Source organism: Penicillium crustosum (genome assembly GCF_028827405.1).
Source record: "Penicillium crustosum strain IBT 35664 chromosome Unknown utg000002l_segment0_segment0, whole genome shotgun sequence".
NCBI classification, from domain to species: domain Eukaryota; kingdom Fungi; phylum Ascomycota; class Eurotiomycetes; order Eurotiales; family Aspergillaceae; genus Penicillium; species Penicillium crustosum.
Genome location: NW_026623123.1, coordinates 7998174 through 8020635, shown reverse-complemented (window position 1 = coordinate 8020635; position 22462 = coordinate 7998174). Strand labels below are relative to the sequence as shown.

Below are 22462 nucleotides of genomic sequence, written 5' to 3'. Positions count from 1 at the left end.
CGCCCGAAGTGGCCTTTCCGGGGGCCATATCGGCTCTAGCGCTACCGGCAGAGGACAGCTTCTTCATGCAACATTACCTTCGTATGTAATCCAGGCAAGCTACCTAGCTATAACTTACCCCCTTCATCCGACGATCCTGTGCTCGTTTACTCATAAATATTTCACCAATTAGAGAATATCGCCAGGATAGCCCTCGCCATCGATTACAACGGAAATGGATATCGCTCCCTGCTGCCTATGGCTGTAAAAGAGCCTGCGGTGTTAAACGCAGCGCTCGCAGTCGCCGCCTCACACCACAGCCGCTGGCAGCGCAAGCCCGACACAGTGTCTCGAAAGTACCTCCGTGCCGCCTCCAAAGCACTCCGAGAGAGGTTCATGTCCCCGAACAGTATCCATGATCCCGTTACATTGGCCTCAATGTTGCTGCTAGTTTCTTTCGAGGTACATTTATATTGTTTTACCTTTATATTATTTCCCCCCAATTTTTACGCATTTTACTAAGTCGCCTGATTATTAGGTATTCTCAGGCTCGAGTCGGTGGAAAGGAAATTACGATGCCATCCGTGGCTGGATCCGATCTCGGGGTGACTGCTCCGACATCGAACCATTTTTGAAAACATGGGTTTGTCTGATCGACACCCAGACTGCTCTCAATCTCGGCCAACCGGCGATGCCAGAGTTAGAGTCCTGGCTAGATGTGACGGCAGAACCGGCGAGTCAAGGAGAATTCGTTGATGCTCTCTTTGGCTGTTCAGCCAGGTTACCGAAGCTTATGGTCAGTCAGTTCACATAGCTATGCTTTTATCTCCCCATCATTAATAATTTTCTCTCTGGGAAGTATAAAAGATAAGCTGACCTTATTCGTATTTCAGTGGGCTGCTTCTCGACTATACGCAGCTTCGAAAGACAACCAGACTACCATGCATGAATTACAGAGCCAAGTAGATGCTCTACAAGCCCAGATCCGCTCGACAGCCATAATCCTTGATTCAAGCCCTCTAGTAAACATCTCATGTCGGAGAACCGCGCAACCCTTCGCGACTGTGGGGATGGGACAGGAGGAGTTGCGCCGGAGGATGGTCGCGACAGCAGAGATATTCCGACACTCCTCGCATATATATGTGCACCGTATTCTTCACGGGCCCGAGGAGCCCCTCACAGAGGAAATGCAGACATCCCTCAACACCGCGCAGGAGCTACTGACCATGGTCCCTGATGCGCTTGGCCCTGGTGCGAACCTCGGTTGGTGTTTGGTTGTCATCGGAGCTGAGATGGACGGCGTTCATGAGAGAAACTACGTCCAGTCTCGACTGGATGGTTTGCACCTGCTGGGCATACATAATACGAAGAATGGTCAGAAGATCCTCGATGAGGTCTGGGCTCATCGAGACCTTGTTACTAGTGGACAGGCAATGCCGGAGAGATGGCAGGATACGATGCAACGAATTGGACAGTCGCAAATCCTGGTCTGAAGATTTTACGCGTTCGATATTGAATTTTGCTTGGGAACGTCATATTCCACCAAGGAGTGGAAATTTCGATGTGGAACTAGGTTTGCTTGCTATCATATCTTTCACGCCATCTTCGCCAACACTCCTCGACTCACAACGGCACCCACTACTCTGAGGAAGTGGACCGAATTTCCCAACAGGGAATACATGCTCGGATATCTGGATCCCTTCCAGCTCAACACCCGGTTGCCAGCGTGCCTTTCCTAGATGGATGCTAGCATTTTCTCGCCCTGATTGCAGTCGAAGGTTGGAGTCCTGGGTTAGAAGAAGGAAAATTACCTGACACACACTGCCCTATCAGTGGCTGCGAAGGACCAGTGCGAATACTCGCATGCCGTTATGGACGGTGTTGACGATACCCTGCCCCTGCGTCCAGAACCCAGCCATGGATGACTGGAAGCTGCAGTTGGTTTGAGTTGAAATTTGGGGGTGTAGTCTTTGAGCTACGGGGAGTAACATGTCTCATGTCTCCTGCTCAGAACAGGCAAAGCTTAGTGCCTACATACCTCGGCTTTTGTCGAGGGAGTGCCCAGGTGTTCCGTTGGCTCAAGGGGAGGCGAAGGAAATTGCTTACTATATACGTTGGCAGCTGTTAACCAGATCAATCTCCTTTACTTGCCGTGAAAATGGTGCAATTTATACAGCTGATATTTTGTGAAATATGTCTCAATTGTGTTATTGAAGAAGGGTTGTTGTCTTTAGTTTCGCCTTCAAGTTTGCCTCGGACTTTTGCTACCAAGGGTTCCGTTTTAAATAATTACGATCTACAGCTCTTGTGGAATTTTCTCCTGTATTAGTTCTTGTGCTCTAACTAAGAGTCAGTGTGTTTACTGAAAACCCGCCTTCTACAAGCAACGAAATCATTCAAGATCAAACATTCCCATTCATCCTTAACCCTATGGTCTCAACTGTATAGGCTGGTATATCCCCAAATTGCCAACTCGCAAGCCCCGAGTACAATGACATTTATTCCTTGCATAGTATACTATCTTTGAGCGGCTCAATTCTCGTGACTTCCCTACCTAGACATTATGGCTACAACAGGCTAGCCGAGGGCGGACTATTGCCCACTCAGTAGAGGCGGTTGGCCAGTTAAAGATAAATCCACCGAATCAAATTCAACATATTAGCCCTGAAGATATGCCGATGCTCAAAGATGGGGGTTTCTCCATGTCCAATAGGAAGATCTTCCTTCATTTTCTGATTATACCCCGCAATATCTATGCTGATATTTGCAGGGATTTCTATAAAACCCCACAAACGGAAATCCTATTTATCTGATTGGAAGAGTATGTCTACTAGAACGAAGTTGCATATCTTTCTAAGTAGTTCCTAAAGCACCGTTAACACCCTTGTCATTGTGTGTGTGCTCTTGATTTTCTTGTTAGAAACAATGCTCACATCCAAAGAAACCCCCTCATTTCTGGGAATTGCCACTCAGTACTGGCTAATTGTCTTCGCTGGTATCCTGATATCATGGGCATTGTCCAAAAGATATCTAACACCGCTGAGACACATCCCCGGCCCGTTCTTCGCATCATGGACTCGTCTCCCCCGGTTCTTTGCAGTGTTGGTAGGGCGACCTCATGAATGGGAACTAAACCTGCATCGCAAGTACGGTCATGTTGTGCGGACAGGACCGGACCTTGTATCAGTGGGAGATCCGGCGGCAATTAACGTGATCTATAACGCATCTGATAAGTTCAAGAAGGTAAGAAATCAACGAACGGATGTAATATGTTTTTATTGCTGCAATACCTAATTGATGTTTAGTCGGCATTCTATATCCCTTTCAGGGTCTATGACAATGAAGGATTGCTTCCAGATCCATTGGTTTTGACAGACAAGGCACTCCATACCCGCATGAAGAAAAACGCATATAATGCATACTCTATGGGCTCAATGTTACAACTGGAGCCTCTTGTCGATGCAGTCACGGATCGTTTCTTCAAAATACTTGACGATGTGGTCGAAACTCCGAGTCGGACGTGTGACTTGGGAAAGTGGTTGCGATATTATGCAACCGATGTCATCTTCGCTGTCACATTTGGCGAGGACCTTCAATTTATGGAAAAGGGAGATCCTATTGGGATGATGCCAATGCTTGAATATATTGCCGGAGACTATGTGTCAATTGTAAAGCAGACCCCTCCCCAATATGATTACCTTAATATTCTACAAATGCATCTACTAACACACTTCATCAGGTTGGTCAATTTCCATGGGTTCACAAATTCCTGCTTGGTAATAGATTCGTTTCCAAACTAGTCCTTGGAAATAATGGACCGGACGGCGCTACTTTAGACCTGGCACAAAAGCAGGTCATGAAATTCCGCGAGAAAATGGTAGCGCAGTTAGTGACGGGTCCTTGCTCATTTGTACAGCGACTACTGGAGCACCAGGTAGCCCATCCAGACTCCATCACAGATCGGGAAATTAACACCCATGCATTTGGAAATGTCACTGCAGGAGCAGACACCACTGCAATTGCCATGCGGACGATCATGTTCAACGTGATAAAGCATCCCGAGATTTACGACACCCTGTGTCGTGAGATTTGCGAGGCGAGATTGACCCTTCCAATCACATACGCCAGTGCCAGCACCCTCCCATATCTAGACGCAGTCATCAAAGAAGCACTGCGCATCCACCCGCCAACCGGTATCATGTACGGCCGAACCGTGCCGCCGGAGGGTGCTACTGTATGTGGGAAGTTTATTCCCGCGGGCACGGAAGTGGGGATTAGCCCTTGGGTACTGCATTACGACCCCGAGTTATTCCCAGACCCTGAGAAGTTCCAGCCGGAGCGTTGGTTGACTGCAGACGCAGATTTGCTGGCGCAGAGGAAGAGGTCTATCTTTGCTTTCAGTGCTGGTTCGCATACCTGCCTTGGGAAGCATATTAGTTTGATGGAAATTACGAAATTGGTTGCGTCGCTGCTGATGCAGTATGATATTGCATTAGTGGATCCGAATGCGAAGCTGTCGTTTAAGTGTCGTTGGTTTACACCCCAGAAAGGATTGGTGGTGAAATTGGCGAAACGGCACCTTTGAAGTGGAAATATCTATGGAATTTATTCTGTTGCTAATGGTAATTTAAATAATAATGGCCACAGCCATGCTACCATTGCTATTTCTCTTTCGGGGCTATTTTATTTGTCAAACGTTTAAATCCTTCTGAATTTGACAGTAGGCCTTCGAACTGAAATAATTTCTGAAAACATAGTATAGCCTCCCTAACTCATATATTTGGTCTTAACCTTCGCTCCCTGCGTAAACATGCTTTCTCCTTGTCAAAAGCTCCCCATTGTGTCTGTCAGGTATGGTACTACACTCGATAAGATATATGTTTATGAAGAGGTAGTGAAATCGACCAAGTTACTGGCACAAAGCCTTTGAGTAGATGTAATATGCAATGGTCTACATAAATGTAGTATTTCAGAAATGATTTTAAAAAGTAACAGTTTGTATACGGTGTCCATTTCTAGACACCAGTTGCCAACATTGTCTCGTGATATCACAACTAACTCATGACTGAACTCGAACGACATTAGAAGGTACCAGCTCATCTATCTTTTCTTCCGGGACTCTCTTCTCCAGCAACATCGCATCGTAATTTCCTCCAGCAGGTAGCGCCAGCTGTTCGATAGTACCGGGTTTCCCACTTCTAACATCTTGCAGCAAATGATCGAAGTGCTCCTCCGCATTGGCGAAAACATCGAAATCGGTAACCCAGGGATAGAAAGGAATGATCAAAGAATCAGGGTATTCGCGTACCAGGTCAGGCGTCCAGTCATTCTTGTGATAAATATTACGCGTCAAGATAGACGCCTGGTGAATTACATGCGACCGGTTGAATCGGATCCGCTCAAACACCTGCAGGCCCGCCGCCACATCGCCGTTGCACTTTTGCAGACAGATTGCAGCTGTAACGGCATCCTCGACGGCTTGGCAGGCTCCCTGGGCGGAGGTTGGGAGATGGCAATGCGCTGCATCGCCCATTACTGCACATTTCTTAGAACTGGATAGCCATGTCGGGATGGCGTCCCGCCAGACGAGCTTATAGTCGATAATCCGGTCAGCTGGTGTAGCCTCGAGGGCTTGGTCCCAGATTTTAGGGAAGCCGGCGTCTTTGAGATATTTGGAAACGTCCTCTTTCTTTCCTGGGAAGGACCATGTTTCGGCAATGTTTGCATCATCGAGATGGGTTAGTACCCAGGCACAATCTCTAGAACTTTCAGTCAGAATGTGATCTGATAAATCGGGTTACCGGGAAAGAATATGTACCTTCCATTCTTCCACGTATAGATAAATCCATGCATATCCCGACCAACCCAGAACCGAACGCTGTCCTCACCCTCCTTGATCATCTCAGAGAACTCAGGAAGCTGGCGCATCTCATCAGTAATATTGAAGAACGCCCTGAAGATTGCATATCCACTATTAACCGTGGACTCAGGCAAATGGAGAAGCTGAGAGCGGGCTAAGGACCGGGGACCATCACAGGCCAAGACGACATCACCGAGGATCTTCTCGCCTCCCTCCACCAAAACACCCCTCTCAGCATCCGAGTCAAGATACCGCTCAACACGCTTGCTAAACTGCATATCAACGCCAACCTCAATAGCGTACTCATAGACAATCCTATGCATCTCTCCACGGTGCCCGGCATAGACACAGTCCTTGTCCGACGCCTGCGGCCAGGGATCCCTCCGCAGCAGCACATTGTCGGCGTTGTAAAACTCGAGATACTTGGCAGCATTGACTCCGGCTGCCATAAGTCTGCGGCCGACATTGCCGTTATCCCAGGATTCGAAGACCCGGCCAGCGTTGCGCACAAAGTCGAGTAAATCGCCGTGCGAGCTGGCGCCTGGGTATGCCTCGACCAGGATCGGGTGCATGCCCCGTAGCTTGCACTCAATGGCTGCGGTTAGGCCGGCAAAGCCGCCGCCCACGATCACGACGCGGAGGTCTTTGCTGGTTGATTTGACCATGTTTGCGTGGTGGGAGCTTGATGGATTCGGATATTTGAATGATTTCGAAGATGGATTTTGACACAGTCCAATTGATCAACGAAATCCATTCTATATGAATCCCTCACTGGACTTCACACTCCATCCTTCCTGTTTGGGGTGCAGTATCTGGTGGAAAATAGCTTCAATGGCCCAATCAGGAGATATTCCGTATGTCGCTTTTTATCTCCGTTATTTTGAGCGGGGTAATAGATTGACCCCAATTTCGCATCCTTTCATTCTATTTGCTACTACACGAGGTAAATGATATTAGGCCGGATCAATATTCGATTGTATAATGTTTCCAAAGTTGTGAATAAACTTATGCCACCCGAGATACGAACGCTATCTTTGGTTTCTCATTCAGCTCTGTTGACTGGCCACCGCTGCGTCAGATTAATCCTCCCATGTCGATCCATGTGTTAACACGCAGCATAATTATCCACCAAGTTGGAAAGAAACGGGGTTCAGAGCAGGAATAGGCATTGGTCTATTGTTTTATGCTGAGGGTGTTGGTTTTGAAGGTACCCACCATTAGGAACCCGGTGGTAGTCTAAGTCTTGAAGATCCCGAGGTCTTTTCTCTTCCGAAATGATGTAGCTACATGATGCAGTTGATACAGGTTTGTGGTATTACCAAAGTATCACTCGAATTCATTCCATTGACTAACCCTATATACCCAAAGAGCTATCTCCCCCTTTCTTCTCATCTTCAATATGCTGATCCACCACTATCTCCTCGGGTTGAATAAGGCTAACTTCCTCGGATAAAACTCCGAGATAAAGCCGACTACCATATACCCACCAAGTCCCAGCGGCGACCAACATACTTGCCCCAAAGATAAGAGGTGCATAGTTCATATTTTCCGGCGTGACAGGAACGACAGAGGGGAAGCAAAGGAAGATGATAAGGTAAATACACCAGCACGCGGCAAAGACATTAATCGGCATGCTCCAAGCACCAAGTGTGAAAGGACCGGGCTGCAAATTTGTGTGCTCAAAGCCGTAGATAATCCGGAGGAAGATGGGCAACGCGTACGAGAAAATCATCACCACAGTCACACCGGACGCAATTCCGTAAAAGGCGGTCTCGTTGCCAATGTAAATAAGCGCTAGACCGGATATCCCGGCCCATGACAGCAGCAATGCGTTGGCGGGAACCTCAAGTCGGCCGTGGACACGCGAAAAGCAGTCCGGGAGACCACCTTCTCGCGCGAATGACCAGATGACGCGGGATGATGCTGCCATGCACCCTGGACCGCCGATGAAGAAGCCCAGGAAGAGGAAGAACCAGGTGATTCCAAGAGTCATGGATTGACTGCCGCCTGAAACGTTGTATACGAGCTGCACTAGCGGGCAGATTCTTCCCACCGGCCCATTCAGCACAGCCTCGATATCTGTCATGCAGAAGGCTAGGGCGATTACCCAAGGGAAGGTAAGGATACCGGAGAGGGCAACGCAGCCATAGACTGACGGAGAGAGTTAATGCCAAATCTTATAACTTATCGTAATGGGTTGAACTTACGGACTCGTGGAAGATCCCTTGACGCATTCTGCATCTCCTCCGCCATATGCGTGGCCGAGTCCCAGTTAATAAATGCCACCGCAGAGCTCATCAGACCGATTGACCACGAGACCCCGTCGCTTTTCCACCCGCTCAGATTAGTTAGGTCAGCGAAGACATAAGTGGCCGTATTCTTCGGGTGCACCTTCACCAAGAGGTACACGATGATGGTGACATATCCAGAAATGTGCAGCATGATACCCAGGAAAGTCAATCGATGCAGCCAGCGAGTACCCATGACATTAAGCCCAAAAAAGCAGGTAGTCATAGCGATGACAATCAAGCTTGTGTGCCATCGCTGATATTCGTAGTTCGGAGCGAACAATATAATGTACGCCTGCAGCTGCAAGGCGTTAGAGAATGTACCCGTCAGGGCAGAAAGAAGCCAACTCCAGATAGTGGCCCAGCCGGCGATCCATGAAAAGAGCCGTCTGTATTTGAGTGGAGAAAGGGCAGCCACGTAGTGGTATTGTCCTCCGGCTGTCGGAACCATGCTGGAGAACTCGCTGAGAGATAGGGCGATAGCCATGGCTCCGATAGCTGCCGCGGCGAACCCCCACACAAGGCTGGAACTGCCACCCGCCCGAAGGGATTGGGCCATGGTGGAAGTGAGGGCTTCCCAGGTGACGCTGGTACAGAAGGCGAGGAAGATCAAGGACCAGACGTTGAAGTGGCGGCCCATGGCTTGCTCCTGGCCCAGAGCTGCCAGGCGGGCCTCATCATCGCTTTGCGGCCTCTCGACTTTGAGAGGGGCCTCGTTCATTGCGACTAGAATTTTCTAGTATTTTCGGAAATAAAGTAGAAGAAGCAACAAAGTGTGTACTTGAAGATTGAGGTGGAAGAATCAATGTTGGGAAGGATGTCCTTCACATAAAAGAGCAAATCGAAGGATTAGATATCCATAATGGGTTATGGGGCTAATAACTAAAACGTTATCAATGGAGATCATTGGTGTCCATGCAAAGTTTATGTGGCTATCACAGAAGCTTCGAGGCCACAGGTATCACCGATCCAATCAGAAGAATATCCAGCAGCGAGGATTTGCGCTAAAAGATAGCATCTATGCGGGGAACCCTGGGGAAGTGGCAGGGAAGTGGAACTAGAATCGTGTGGATTGGACCGGATTAATATACAATTATCTTAGCCTCGGCTTTAGCAGTGGACTTAGTTCCTAATAGGTTATGCAGAGATAGGGGACTATGCAGAATATGAACCACAAGTTATGGATATAATATGCAGCGTCACTAAAGTAAAATAAGCGAATGATAAACATCCAGAATGCAGTTGCCTGGGAATTAAATTAAATTCGAAAAGATAGTTAATTCCTGCGAGACTACCCTTGCCTATCAGCCCTAAAACACCCTAATCTATCAACTTTCATCTAAAGATCACCGCAGATAATCAACGGTGGAATTTCTCATTCGCGAGTCAGCATGAATGCTGTACTGATAAGCCATATTTCAAATGTGCCAAAATGCAGATGTATCTCAGTCTCATATTCTTATGTCTACTCGTGTCGTCAAAGTTAGTATCTTGTGACCCCACAGGCTGGAGTAGAATGGCGTCAAGTAGCTGAGTTGAGGATCAATAAACCATTGGTTACACTAGTCTCCAGAAGCTTGCTCCATTGACTGTCTAGGGGTCTAGGGGCGCAATATAAAAACATCAGCCGGCTCTATTGTTGCTGAAGAAATATTTATAGCTATACGCCTTTTGATCTTCACATTATTTCAATCACGTATTATCTCTCCGCCACATTCTCCGTGCATTCCTCTCATCATGGTTTTCGAGTGGCTAGATGAGGGCAAGTTCCACCGCGTTCCCAAATTGGAGCCCGGCCCTCCTAATGTCTACTTTGGTAAGAAACTCTATAATCTCACCCCCTCCCACACCTAGAACCATATTTACTAAAGCTCATCATCTGTGATAGGCGATGTTTTCTCCTCCGCGTCGCAAGATGCCCCGAACCTCTTGGCTGGATCTATGTTCCTCCTTGAACAAATTGACAACCCCGAACCGGCTCCACTGTATGACTATGATGAGACAGGAGTTGTGCTGAAAGGTGAGTCAATCTCCATCAATTAACATACGCTAATATGGCCAATCACAAAACATACTGACAAGTTACCTGTCTGGTTGTTAGGCGAGCTGCACCTCGAGGATGAGAAGGGAAACACTGCTAAGCTGTTCCCTGGGGACACCTTCTTCATTCACCGGGGAAGTAGCATCATCTTCTCTACTCCCCGGTATGCTGTGGCTTACAAAGTTGGTGCTCGCCCCAAGATGCACTAAGACGATCCCACATGGTACCCCTAGAGATGGATAGGTCTACAAGCTATATTCACAAAAGTTGATAATCGTCCTTCGGAGATGATTGGGGGATAGACATATAAAATTCATGAATATATAACTTTAGGCTTCATCGCACTCCACATCTATTAATTTTGAAGTCATGTGTCTGCAAAACTAGAATTTTGGCGCATATTACTCCTTATCCGAGGTGCGTATCGTAACTACATAAGTATGAGAATGAACTTTGTTTAATACATGTTAGCCCCAGACTGTATCGTTAACAAAAGGAATACTCGGCCGCCTATAGGTCCTCTCTCATTGACGACGTAGGACTTCAGAAATCCGATCCCTTCGACCGAAGTTGATGCTAGGGATGTTATATGTAAGACAACAACACTACGATATTTTTTTTTGAATGTCTTGTTAGACGCTTTGCACCTTTTTGTAAATAGATGTAGAAATTTCGTGATTTTCACATACAAGTATATCTCTATCATTTAACAAGATGGACTAGACTTCTGTTTCGTGCAATTGAATGATGAAGAGTTTTAATATTTGGCTTATAGTAACAACTCCTACTCATCAGCTGTTGGTAGAGTAAAGTACTTGACAGTTTTTGTCGACATCCACGCTTCCAATGCTTCTTCACCCATATCACGGCCAAACCCAGACTGCTTAACTCCCCCAAATGGAGTGTTGGCGTGCAACATACCCCAGCAGTTAATTGTGACTTGGCCACATTCCAGGGCTTCTGAAACACGCTGTGCCCGGTTAACGTCATTCGTGAACACAGCAGCACTCAGTCCGAATTCGGTGGCATTGGCTTTCTTAATCACTTCGGCTTCAGTATTGAACTTTGCAATTGACTAGAATCCAAGGTCAGCAAGTATGGTAAACCGCGACCCTCTAAAATACTTACGGCAACAGGACCAAATATCTCCTCTTGCATGATACGCGCGTCATCAGGCACATCGGCGAAGGCAGCATTGGGAACAAAGTTACCATTGCCGGGAATCTCAGCTCCTCCAGCCAACAGGCGGATACCAGATTCCTTTGCGTGGCGGATATATTCGGTAATCTTCTCCCTCTGTCTTTGGCTAATAACGGGACCTTTGGTTGTCTTACCCGATAGAGGATCTCCGGGGGTGGTATGGGCCAACTTCTCAGCGAAGGCGAGAAGGAACTTATCGTATATGTTTGCATGGACGTAGATGCGCGACCCTGCCGCACAAACCTGTCCATTGTTGGCTGTGAATCCTAACGTGGTCCAGAATAGAGCATTGTCCAGCTCAGCATCAGAGAACACGATTGAGGGGCTCTTGCCGCCTAGTTCTAGGGTCACCTTCTTGAGGTTCGAACCCGCTGCAGCTCGCAATATCTCCCGGCCGACGGGGGCGCTTCCCGTGAATGCAATCTTCTTGACCCCATTATGCTCGGCCAGTGCCTGACCAGCAACTGCACCATAACCGCAAAGGATAGCCAGAACACCAGGTGGGAACCCTGCCTCTTTTATGAGGCTAGCAAGCTTTTGTGCATACAAAGGCGCGAGCTCTGGTGTCTTGATGATCAATGCATTGCCTGCTGCGATTGCGGGAGCCAGCTTCCATATAGTAATCATTCTTTATATACAGCATCAGCAACCATATTTATATCGGGCATACGAGGGACACTTACAATGGTGCGTTCCAAGGCACAACGGCAGCGCACACCCCGAGCGGCTCTCTCCGTGTGTACGCATATCCCTGTGGGATACTCAACAACTGGCCAGCAATTTTGTCTGCCCATCCAGCGAAATACCTGAGTGTCTCTGTAGCTTGGGGAATATGGAGGCCCTTTGACTCTCCGAACAAGACACCCGCATCCAGGGCCTCGAGGCTGGCAAGGTCATCCGCATCCCGCTCGATCAGGTCGGCGAGTCGGTTTAGCAACTGGCCCCGACGAGCTGGAGTTGCTGCTGCCCATGGACCTTGCAATGCCGATTTGGCAGCACGTACGGCGGCATCGACATCTTCTCGCTGTGCGGCTGAGATGGATGTAAGGACGCTGCCTGTGGTGGGATTCTCGACCTCGAGCTGTGATCCTCCCGTCGCTAGCTGAAACTCATTGTTGATAAAAAGGCCCGTGTTGACTATTGGTGAGCTAGATATTTAGTGGCTGGTGATAAACTATCAAGTTATGATTGGAGAGTGTGCGATATACATACTGCGAATAGACCGGCCCTCGAAGCCGATGAGTTCGATTTCGCTCATATTGATAGTTTGTGATAATCCGAGTGGCTTTTTGTCGTTTTTTTCCCTCGTATAAAAGTAGAACAGTAAATAAGTATTGCTCCAGATGATATTATATTATAGCCTCTTTTGATCATCTATAGAGCTTGCAATGTCGTTGACCCACTATCGGATGATTCAAGCCAGTCACGTAAAATTCCACGTTAGTTCCAATTTCTCTAAATTCTTTCGCTTTTTATCCGGATTTGTAACTTGCAAGCAGCCAGGTAGGTTGCTATCGAAAGTGATGATAAATATGGCCGTTGTTAACGATCGCCAATCTTTCCCAGTTCTTTGCTTTTGTTGCACAATGCCTACTTAGGACGAAGTATGTTAGGCCCTACTTATCGGCCTTACTCTATCGGAGAGGAAGAAAAAAGCGCTATTCACTAAATGATGAATTATTTACATTCTACAATTTTATAATACCTTCGAAAGAAAAAGGAGTTAGTCAGTCAATTGGTTATATATTTACGTTCTAACAAAATCGCATGTGGCTTACTTCGCCAGTTGCATGGAATTTCTTGGCTTGTTTCACCATCTCTATAATCTATACAGGACTGGGCATATCATGCATGGCAGTAGTGAGAGTGCTGTTCATCTTGTGACAATTTAATAATCACTTCTTGGTTGTAACTTCGCATACAAAATGTCGAGAACTGACAATGTAAGCTCATACAATACAAGTTATCTGTTGACGTATTTATTCACTATTTATGAATGCAACATCCGTGTATAGATGTATAGATAGCTTGACTTTATTTCATAGGACGTTGCCAAGCACGTGATCTTCCCGATCAGTGCCAAATGGGTTTCCCGAGGAGAGCGGGTGGGATCAACCAGAGAATCATAAATCGTTAGAGCTACTGGGGTTTCTTTAATCACCCCTGCTCAATTTGAGGACTCAAGGCACGGGCTTCAGTTGTCCATGAGAAGGCTTTGGACCTCTATTCGCTGGCAGTTTTGCGCACGGCAAGTTTCAACTCATTCGCCCACCATGACTCGAACATACGAGGTATGCTACTCGGAGCTTTGCGACGGGGGATTATTTCCGACAAAATATGGCGTATGCTGACACTGGAATGGATAGGCTGCGATTTCATCGCTTAACTCCTTGCAAACCAACTATGCGATTGTGGAGGCACTCAGGAAGTCCAAAACGAGGCAGGAGATGAACGATTTATCCCTCCCGGAGACAGTGGACTGGTTGCAGCGCATCGGATACAAGGTGTGCTGAGCTAATGGCAGGGATGTTGATCCCTTGTGAGTGAAGCTAATGTGGGATCTTTACGTTCTTTAGCCTTCCGACCTAAATCGGCTGAACGCAATTCATGTCGCCGGCACGAAAGGCAAGGGCTCAACCTCCGCATTCATCTCCACAATCCTCTCCCAACACTCCCGAAAAGATGCGGACCAACCCGAATCCAACCTCAAGGTCGGCCTTTACACCTCCCCGCACCTTCGGTTCGCACGTGAGCGCATAAAGATCGATAATGCCCCATTGTCCGAAGAGCAGTTTGCGCGCTATTTCTTTGAAGTATGGGATCGTCTGGAGGAGGCTGCTAGACTGGCGGGCCAGGATCCCACCGGGCCTGGGGCGAAACCACAATATTTCCGGTACTTGACCTTGATGGCATTCCATACCTACCTGAGTGAGGGCGTAGACGCGGCGGTGATCGAATGTGGAATCGGTGGTCAATACGACTGTACCAACGTGATCCCACAGCCTAAAGTTACAGCGATCAGTAGCCTTGGCATTGATCACGTTGCTATGCTAGGACATACGATTGAGGAAATTGCGTGGCACAAGGGTGGCATTCTCAAGCGTGGCATAAATGGATTCGCGGCACCGCAACCTCCAAGTGCGGAACAAGTCCTGGCTAAGCGCGCGGAGGAGGCTGGCGCTCACCTGGAAATCGTAGCTTGCCATCCTGAGCTTCGTCCTGAGAGTAGCAAGATCACCCTTGGATTGGCTGGAGACTTCCAGTACACCAACGCCTCGGTGGCAGTGGCAGCTGCGGCGGACTTTTTGCGCCAGGTTGATATCGATGTTCCGGAGAATATCATGGAAGGACCACTACCAGCGAAATTCAAGACTGGACTCGAGAAAACTCGCCTAGGCGGCCGGTGTGAAACCCGATTCGAAAAGAACGTCTCTTGGTATATTGATGGCGGACATACTTTGGAGAGCATCCGGCTGGCTGGCCAGTGGTTTGCGTCGCGTATCCAAGCCGACTCCTCATCCGAGGATGTAGCCGCCAAGAAGACACGGATTTTGATCTTCAACCAACAGACTCGTGATAGCACGGCTCTTGCTCGTGCTCTCCACGAGACCCTCGCCTCTGCCCTTGGAAATGATTCCCCATTCACTCACGCCCTATTCTGCACGAACATTACCTACAAAGAGGCGGGCTTCCGACCCGACTTGGTCAGTATGAACACCAATGCTGACGACCTCGAACATCTTCGAGTCCAGAAGTCTCTTGCGACGGAGTGGAATGCTATTGACCCTCACGCCCAAACACATATTTTCGGTACAATTGAGGAGGCTGTTGACTTTGCGCGTGAGATTGCGGGTCAGGAACGCAAGGTCCTGCAGAAGGACGAAACTCCAGTCATGACTTTTGTCACCGGCAGCATTCATTTGGTCGGAGGATTCCTCGACGTAGTTGAGACAAAGCCACCTACCGACGCATGATTGCCCGATGATTGGTAGCCCGGAGCTCCAAATGACTCTTGCATTCTTGTATTCTTGTATCAACACTTGAGATGTGCCTTTGGCTTAACATAGAACGGACATAGAGGTGTTTTTGCTTGGATTTCAACAATTCTTCGATTCTCAACATAGTTTACAATGCATTTAAATGATACCATATTTGAACCCCTATACGTGCTTTAGCTCCATGGACTTTGCATATGTGAATGCCGAGGTTCCTGACGTAGGCCACTAAGAGTTCAATGTTGAGCGGGGGTCTTCACTCTTCCCAGTGGAGCACTTATGGACTCCGGCCAGGGTAAAACGGACTCCGTGGGTGAAACGTGTCCATAAATAATAGTCTAAATAACTACTCCGTACTGCGCCCATAAATCAAATGCTTAGCAAGTTGTGTTGAGCGCATTTCAATATCCCAATAGTTATCGTGTATTATTAAGGCTCCCCCACCAGAGCGATCCGCGTTTGAAACGTGGGGCCCAACCCAATTCCTTCTTCCTCAACTCCCCCAACACATCATGTCGGATTCCAGCGATAAAAAGGGCAAGGCCCCTAAGCGCAATGAAAACGAGTCTGGAGCTCCATCCGACTCGGGTAATGGTAGGCTCCTCAACCACACTGGGTACCAAGGTCCCTAGCCCGCAGATGCGCAGTTGTTGACATTCGAATTCTAGAAGCAGGAAAGAAGCTTCCCGCGAAGTTCGCCTCCTTGCTCCTCGAACAAAACCCCGCCCTGAAGAACGAGTTGGCTGCGATGGACAAGGACCAGGCCGCAGCCCTACTGCACAACATGGACCTCTCGCAGATGCTGACCGGATTGGCAGTGGGAGGTAAGAACCAGAAGGATATGGCCTCATACAAGTTTTGGCAGACACAGCCAGTGCCTGCTTTTGAAGAGGCTGGAAAGACGCAGATTACTCAAGGACCTATCAAGGTCATCGACCCAGAGAAGGTCTCCAAGACCCCCGATGCGCTCCTTGAGGGATTCGAGTGGTGCACTCTCGACCTGACAAACGAGGAGGAGCTGAAAGAGCTCTACGAGCTTCTTAACAAGCACTACGTTGAGGATGATAACGCCATGTTCCGCTTCAACTACTCCGAATCGTTCCTTCATTGGTACGATTGAGTCTTGGATCTTTGTACCTATCTCAGAAAGCTAATACTACATACACAGGGCTCTGATGTCTCCCGGTTGGAAGAAGGAATGGCATGTTGGTGTGCGCGCCAGCAAGTCGCGCAAGCTGGTTGCATCCATTTGCGGTGTCCCAACTGAACTCCGCGTCCGCGGCGAGCGCCTCAAGGTGACGGAGATCAACTTCCTGTGTATCCACAAGAAGCTGCGCTCCAAGCGCTTGACTCCCGTTCTGATCAAGGAGATTACCCGCCGCTGCTACCTCCGTGGCATCTACCAGGCCATCTACACTGGCGGTATTATCCTTCCCACACCCGTCAGCTCTTGCCGCTACTACCACCGCTCTCTCGATTGGTTGAAGCTCTACGATGTTGGCTTCTCACCTCTCCCCCATGGCTCGACCAAGGCCCGCCAGGTCACTAAGAATCATCTCCCTAGCGAGACAGCGACCCCGGGTCTGCGGCCCATGGAATCCAAGGACATTGATGCCGTCTATGATCTACTCGAGCGATACATGCGACGCTTTGATATGAACCAGGCCTTTACACGGGAAGAAATTGACCACTGGCTGGTGCACAAGAAGCAGCCCGGTAAAGAGCAGGTTGTCTGGTCATACGTTGCCGAAGACCCGGAAACCCACAAGATCACTGACTTTGTCTCGTTCTACAACCTCGAGTCTACCGTGATCGATAACCCTAAGCACGATGCCGTCCATGCCGCATACCTGTACTACTATGCGACCGAAACCGCGTTCTCCGACGATAAGCAGGCTTTCAAGGAGCGCTTGCAGCTCTTGATGAACGATGCTCTGATTTGTGCAAAGAATGTATGTTGCAATGTCTTATTTCTGATTTTATATGCTAATCTTGTATCTTTGATTTGTTCTAGGCCCGTTTCGATGTCTTCAATGCTCTCACCTCTCACGACAACCCCCTCTTCCTTGAGGACCTCAAGTTCGGTGCCGGTGATGGCCAGCTCCACTTCTACCTATATAACTACCGCGCTGCACCTATTGGCGGTGGAATTAACGAGAAAAACTTGCCCGATGAGTCGAAGATGGGAGGTGTCGGTATCGTCATGCTGTAGGCTTGACGCTTTGGCTAGTAAATCTAACGTCGGATACCCCGAAAACGAATTTCTTTTCCCTGTGTCGTGCTAGCGATGAGAAGAATATGAAAATAAAGAAACTGTTTTATATACCCAGATCGCTTCGCCAAACTTGTAGCTGCTACTAGCGAAGTTGGTGTTGACCTTAACATCATCAAACACTAGCACCTGGGCTATTTTACGAATGCTTATTCCAAATGCTCGACTTTCCCTCTATATATTTTCATGAAGCTACCGGGGGAGCTAATATTTGTCTAGTACAAGGAAATTCAATCCAATATAAGGTCCCTAACTACACAGACAAGCCGAGACACTGAACCTCCCCAGGGGAGTGTCTCCGGTGTCATTGGTTTTGTTTCCGGGCCACCATTGTTGCGCAAAAGCTCTCTTGTCAGTCTTTTCATGGTGACGATAACCCGGTCAAGCCAAACCTCCTGGGTGACACCTTCTAGCCAAGAAAATCCCATTGTTAAACACCCATCTCCTCCAACAACCAGTGTGATACGGAGAGCAGCACCGATATCATTACTATCATTGCTGGATATCATCCTCCCTATATTCCATTCTCCCTGCTCTTGGGATTCGGGTGATTTTGGATCCCGGAAGCTTCCCACGCTCGATACCGCAACACTGACCTCACTAGTCTCTTCATTGTCGTTCGTATTAAACAAGCTAGAGCCTCCCTCACGCCGAAGAACCCCTATTAGGCTGCTGCTTCTCGGCTTTCCGCTTAGCTCGGCCTTGGAGGCTGTGTGGATGCGCCGAGCCTCGCTCCAGATAGAAGCCACGGGCCAGCCCTGTGCTCTGTTATGTATCGCAATATATCTAGAGCAGGGTATGCGGACCGGACTCTTTTTGATGGTGCCACTAGGCAATATCTGCCCTGCAGTATGGAGGGTAGAGAATTCCGACGTTAAGTTAGCAAACAGTGACGCCGCGAGGACTGCTTGCATGACACCGGTGATATCGATCTTTCTAGAAAGGCAACCCACCAGGAGACAGGCAGTGTCTGCGGTTCCAAGTTTCACTGTTTTGAACCGAGAGTGACGTTGAATATGGCTGGTTTGCTTTCCCGGCCGTGATGTAGAAATCCCAGACAGCCCTTTTGAATCTTTGGGGCTGAGGTATTCCGATGGCTGTATCGACAATTTTGCCTCGTTGGCCAGCAACAATGCAGCCAGGAATGATCGATGGAACTCCACCGCGCATAACTGATCTTTGGCGGACGCACCTACTACAAAGCAAGCTACCATATCAGATATGGTACTTCGCCCAGATGGGTATGCAATAATCAGACGCCAGGATGGCACTTGCTCAGATCGTACCGGGAACCCGATGTTCTGTTGTTCTTCCACCAGCCTATCCACCTCTTCTTCTCGACCATCCCGTAGTTGAATAAATTGTATCGCGTGGTGGAGGGTTGGCCCCATTGCAGGAAGTTCTAGTACCACTCGGGACAGGGTGTTATAGACCAATGGCTGTAGCGATTTGAGTGGGAGAGCCACAGAGTGGTGATAGTAAGCGGCAGTGACTGCATTGCCAGAGTAGCTGAGGGGATCGAGGGCTAGATCTTCAGTTGTTGCTAATTCATTAGATTTTAGAACCATGAGGGAACACACGGTCGGATTACTCACTGGCTCGTCTGCCTTTCTCGTCGATTGGGCTCCATAACATGATGGTCACTGGATACAACCAAGAGGGAGTCGGCCAAAATCAAGCGATTTCAAGTTCGTATTTTTGTTAGACTTCGTTGCATGTATGCTGTGTGATCGTCTGCTCCCGCAGGTGAATGGTTTGATGGAAATCGGTGGAGGTTGGATGAGTACAGCCATCCTCACATATCGGCATATATATCACCCATGTCAGTAGTAGTATTGCTCATTTCTAGTACCCACAGTGCGTATATGTACCATACCACAAAGGTCCATAGCCCAAGTGTGTAATACATACAATTCCTTCCATACCATACCATACCATACATACATCCTTCCTTCCTTTACAATACCATAGTTACCGTATGTAGTTAATTGTGAAACGTATCAATGGATATCATATATACAGCGTACTATAACTATATACGCATGCCAGTAGTACTACTTATGTGTGGTAGTAATTGAGCTACTCACCAGCCACACTGGTATTGCGAAGCGTGCTGCTAGTACGTTAATATTTAAATTACCTTCAAAGTTTCATAGGCGAAGATTCGCCGTGTTTTAGAAAAGCGCCTAACCAAGCCAATACTCCCTGTGAAAGCGTTTGGTTATTGGTTTTTTTTGTTCCAATTACAGTTCGAGTGGTGGTGGCAGGATCCAAATGTCAGTTTTAAGCATGCTCGGGGAGCAGACGACTAGTATATGCAGTAGCAGTATACGCTCCTCGTGGAAATCACAGGCGCAGTATTCAGCCTGAAAACATTTCCAGGTGTATGGATTATAGGTGCAACGAATAAAACACGACCTTAGAAGGAAAATTCTTTTGTCTGAAATCATGTGGACCCGTTATAAATATATATTTTTTGCATTCTAGTTGCGAGCATTAAAGGGCCTTTTCAGCCAATTCTGTAGGGCTTAATTCATAAGAGATATGTTTATTGACATGGGTATGTATTTACTTTGTCATAATCTATTCATTTGTTAAGTAAGAAGTGTACCAGCCTGGATGATACCTAAAGTCAAGGGGGTATGTGCGCGAGAACTTTATCAACAAATCCAAGAGCCGCTTTCATTGAACGCCTGGTCCAGTTCTTGTTTCCAACTGCGGGTAGGACAGACAGAAAGAAAACCACAACAAAAGAAAATGAAAAGGAGGACAAAAGGAGGTAAGGAAGATGAAAGTAAATACAAAGGTAGAATGCAATCTATTCACATGTAATATAATTGTCCTGATAAAAACAGCAAAGGACCAACTCAGCGATGGCTTGTGTATTGGCTATCGCGGTAGGGGGATGGTTCTCGGCTGCGAAGTAGCACATCATCGCCGTACGTGTCGCTATCAGGTAGTCGTTGCATATCATTCTTTCCCTTAGCCCCCTTCCGGCAGCTTCGACAGCAACACGCACAGCCGTAACAGCAGAGCCACCTGCCGATACCACTGGATGGCATTTTCGCATCGGGACCCTGCAACACGGCACCCGGCGGCACAATGTTCCAGATAAGGATAGCCAACGCCATGGGAATACCGTCAAACACATACATATACCATTCATGGTATGGAATCGGATTTGACTCCCCAAAGCCGGAGGAAAATTCAATCAAGCGGTAGATGATGCGCACAGTAATGGCGACTAGACTTCCATAGAGGGCGTAAAGCAATCGACGCCAGTTACGCTTCTCGACAGGCAATCGGCCAGTCTGCTCCAGCTGCAGCATCAATCGCTGGAACTGCACAGCCAACACCAAAAAGCAGATGATGAAGAATTCCTGGATGCCGATGCCACCCATATAGATATGGATACCATTCATTTGCTGCTGGCCCGTACCGTTGGCCATCAAGCCACCGATCATCTGAACAACGAAGGAGGCGAAATCGAGCAAGACGAATGACTTGGCTAGTAAGGAGGGTTTGAACATGCCGATGCGACGCTCGGGGACGAAGAAATGGATCATCCTTGCTAGAACCATGTAGTCGAATGCATTGACCCCTATATTCAGAATTAGTATTATAGAATTGAGCTGTTGCAGGTAAAAATTTCTGGGTCGTACATAATGGAGCCAAAAGAACAAACATCTGGGCGATGGTCACGACAGTATCATTCTGCTGATTGTGAGTGCTGAAGGCGCGGACTCCGTAGGCCACGGTCTCCCACGAGACCCCCATGAGGATGACCCAGGCAAAGCCCGCTTTGTACATAGTCGCCTGCACAAAGTGGGCCATGAACAGGATCCCGAAAATCACGGCGGCAGCGATTGCGGCTCCAAAAGACGGGTAGTAGAGGTACAAGGCATCGCACTCCGAGGCCGGTACCCAGCCATACTTGTCGGGTTTTATGGTGGGCGTGCACGTATCGGAAGGCAAATCCAGGCTCAACGTCAATTCGAATTCAGTGGCTGTCGTGGTAGTCGCTGTCGTGGTGGTCTGCGAGTTTGTCGCCGTAGTGGTGGGGCTGGTATCGCGCGGGAATACCCCGGGCTGGGGTACAGCAGTTTGGACGGGGGATGCCCGGGCCACGATGGCTGACACCACCACCAAGAACAAGCCTGACACTGGAAATCGCATGATTACAAGTATATATGACACAAAGAATAACCGGTGACGAAAGGAATGTGTCAGGTCAGAATGCCTGAAAGAAACCGATACGAAAGTATAGAAGAGAAGCACACGGTCATAAACATTTCGAAGAAGGCAGACAGCATTCAAATAGTTAATTTATATATCGATATCTGATGCCTGGAGGAATACAAAAACTCCTACTATTCTTGTTGCCTTGGAAAAAACGATATGTGACCCGATGTGTAGAGAGGGCACAGAAGCCACATGTGTAGTTAAAAATAGCCCTGGAGACATCTGAGATCTCGATCTAAAGGTACTGTTACCAATTATTCCGTATCTGGTATGGTTATTACATTTGTATGTATTATATACATACAAGGCTTAGTTCTTTTGAATTGGCCCCCAAAATACCCAGGCACCTTCAATAATAATACACTTTGACATGGCTAGCGTAACTCTGCTTGTCACTTACTTTATTTCTTCTAGAAAGGATGAAAGGGAAGGGGAAAGAAAATTAGGCAACAATCTGATATTGCTGCACAGAATGTCGTTGATCCTACTACCATTGGCGCCCACCTGTCACAATGGCTTTGACTTCACACCATGTGCGTGCGCTGTTTCTGCCCTGTCTGCCGCAGCATGTTTATCACCGAAGTT

At 48.0% G+C, this 22462-nt stretch overlaps 10 protein-coding genes across 10 annotated transcripts; 5 read left to right on the top strand and 5 right to left on the bottom strand.

The window, feature by feature from the left end:
- Positions 1-65: 65 nt before the first annotated feature.
- Positions 66-1472, top strand: N7487_006539 (fungal specific transcription factor domain-containing protein; the record flags this gene model as incomplete). Its single annotated transcript, XM_056874286.1, has 4 exons — positions 66-81; positions 173-441; positions 518-775; positions 873-1472. The coding sequence occupies 4 exons, from the start codon at positions 66-68 to the stop codon at positions 1470-1472; spliced, it is 1143 nt and encodes a 380-aa protein (XP_056732006.1).
- A 1432-nt stretch (positions 1473-2904) lies between these two features.
- Positions 2905-4564, top strand: N7487_006538 (cytochrome P450; the record flags this gene model as incomplete). The annotated part of the gene is made up of 3 exons (XM_056874285.1): positions 2905-3222; positions 3285-3647; positions 3719-4564. The coding sequence occupies 3 exons, from the start codon at positions 2905-2907 to the stop codon at positions 4562-4564; spliced, it is 1527 nt and encodes a 508-aa protein (XP_056732005.1).
- A 474-nt stretch (positions 4565-5038) lies between these two features.
- Positions 5039-6504, bottom strand: N7487_006537 (FAD-dependent oxidoreductase; the record flags this gene model as incomplete). Its single annotated transcript, XM_056874284.1, has 2 exons — positions 5039-5738; positions 5798-6504. The coding sequence occupies 2 exons, from the start codon at positions 6502-6504 to the stop codon at positions 5039-5041; spliced, it is 1407 nt and encodes a 468-aa protein (XP_056732004.1).
- A 689-nt stretch (positions 6505-7193) lies between these two features.
- N7487_006536 (Amino acid/polyamine transporter I) lies at positions 7194-8848 on the bottom strand (the record flags this gene model as incomplete). Its single annotated transcript, XM_056874283.1, has 2 exons — positions 7194-7990; positions 8047-8848. 2 exons carry the CDS (start codon positions 8846-8848, stop codon positions 7194-7196), a joined length of 1599 nt encoding a protein of 532 aa, XP_056732003.1.
- Positions 8849-9864: 1016 nt separating this feature from the next.
- Positions 9865-10377, top strand: N7487_006535 (Ethanolamine utilization EutQ; the record flags this gene model as incomplete). Its single annotated transcript, XM_056874282.1, has 3 exons — positions 9865-9943; positions 10016-10147; positions 10229-10377. 3 exons carry the CDS (start codon positions 9865-9867, stop codon positions 10375-10377), a joined length of 360 nt encoding a protein of 119 aa, XP_056732002.1.
- A 575-nt stretch (positions 10378-10952) lies between these two features.
- On the bottom strand, positions 10953-12626 carry N7487_006534 (Aldehyde dehydrogenase N-terminal; the record flags this gene model as incomplete). The annotated part of the gene is made up of 4 exons (XM_056874281.1): positions 10953-11243; positions 11297-11996; positions 12052-12505; positions 12581-12626. 4 exons carry the CDS (start codon positions 12624-12626, stop codon positions 10953-10955), a joined length of 1491 nt encoding a protein of 496 aa, XP_056732001.1.
- An 879-nt stretch (positions 12627-13505) lies between these two features.
- On the top strand, positions 13506-15342 carry N7487_006533 (tetrahydrofolate synthase; the record flags this gene model as incomplete). The annotated part of the gene is made up of 3 exons (XM_056874280.1): positions 13506-13659; positions 13735-13872; positions 13945-15342. The coding sequence occupies exons 1-3, from the start codon at positions 13573-13575 to the stop codon at positions 15340-15342; spliced, it is 1623 nt and encodes a 540-aa protein (XP_056732000.1). The 5' UTR covers positions 13506-13572.
- Positions 15343-15875: 533 nt separating this feature from the next.
- On the top strand, positions 15876-17575 carry N7487_006532 (glycylpeptide N-tetradecanoyltransferase swoF; the record flags this gene model as incomplete). Its single annotated transcript, XM_056874279.1, has 4 exons — positions 15876-15957; positions 16032-16473; positions 16532-17315; positions 17378-17575. The coding sequence occupies 4 exons, from the start codon at positions 15876-15878 to the stop codon at positions 17573-17575; spliced, it is 1506 nt and encodes a 501-aa protein (XP_056731999.1).
- A 290-nt stretch (positions 17576-17865) lies between these two features.
- Positions 17866-19270, bottom strand: N7487_006531 (uncharacterized protein; the record flags this gene model as incomplete). The annotated part of the gene is made up of 2 exons (XM_056874278.1): positions 17866-19178; positions 19231-19270. 2 exons carry the CDS (start codon positions 19268-19270, stop codon positions 17866-17868), a joined length of 1353 nt encoding a protein of 450 aa, XP_056731998.1.
- A 1232-nt stretch (positions 19271-20502) lies between these two features.
- On the bottom strand, positions 20503-21811 carry N7487_006530 (RTA1 domain-containing protein; the record flags this gene model as incomplete). The annotated part of the gene is made up of 2 exons (XM_056874277.1): positions 20503-21236; positions 21298-21811. 2 exons carry the CDS (start codon positions 21809-21811, stop codon positions 20503-20505), a joined length of 1248 nt encoding a protein of 415 aa, XP_056731997.1.
- Between the last annotated feature and the right edge of the window lie 651 nt (positions 21812-22462).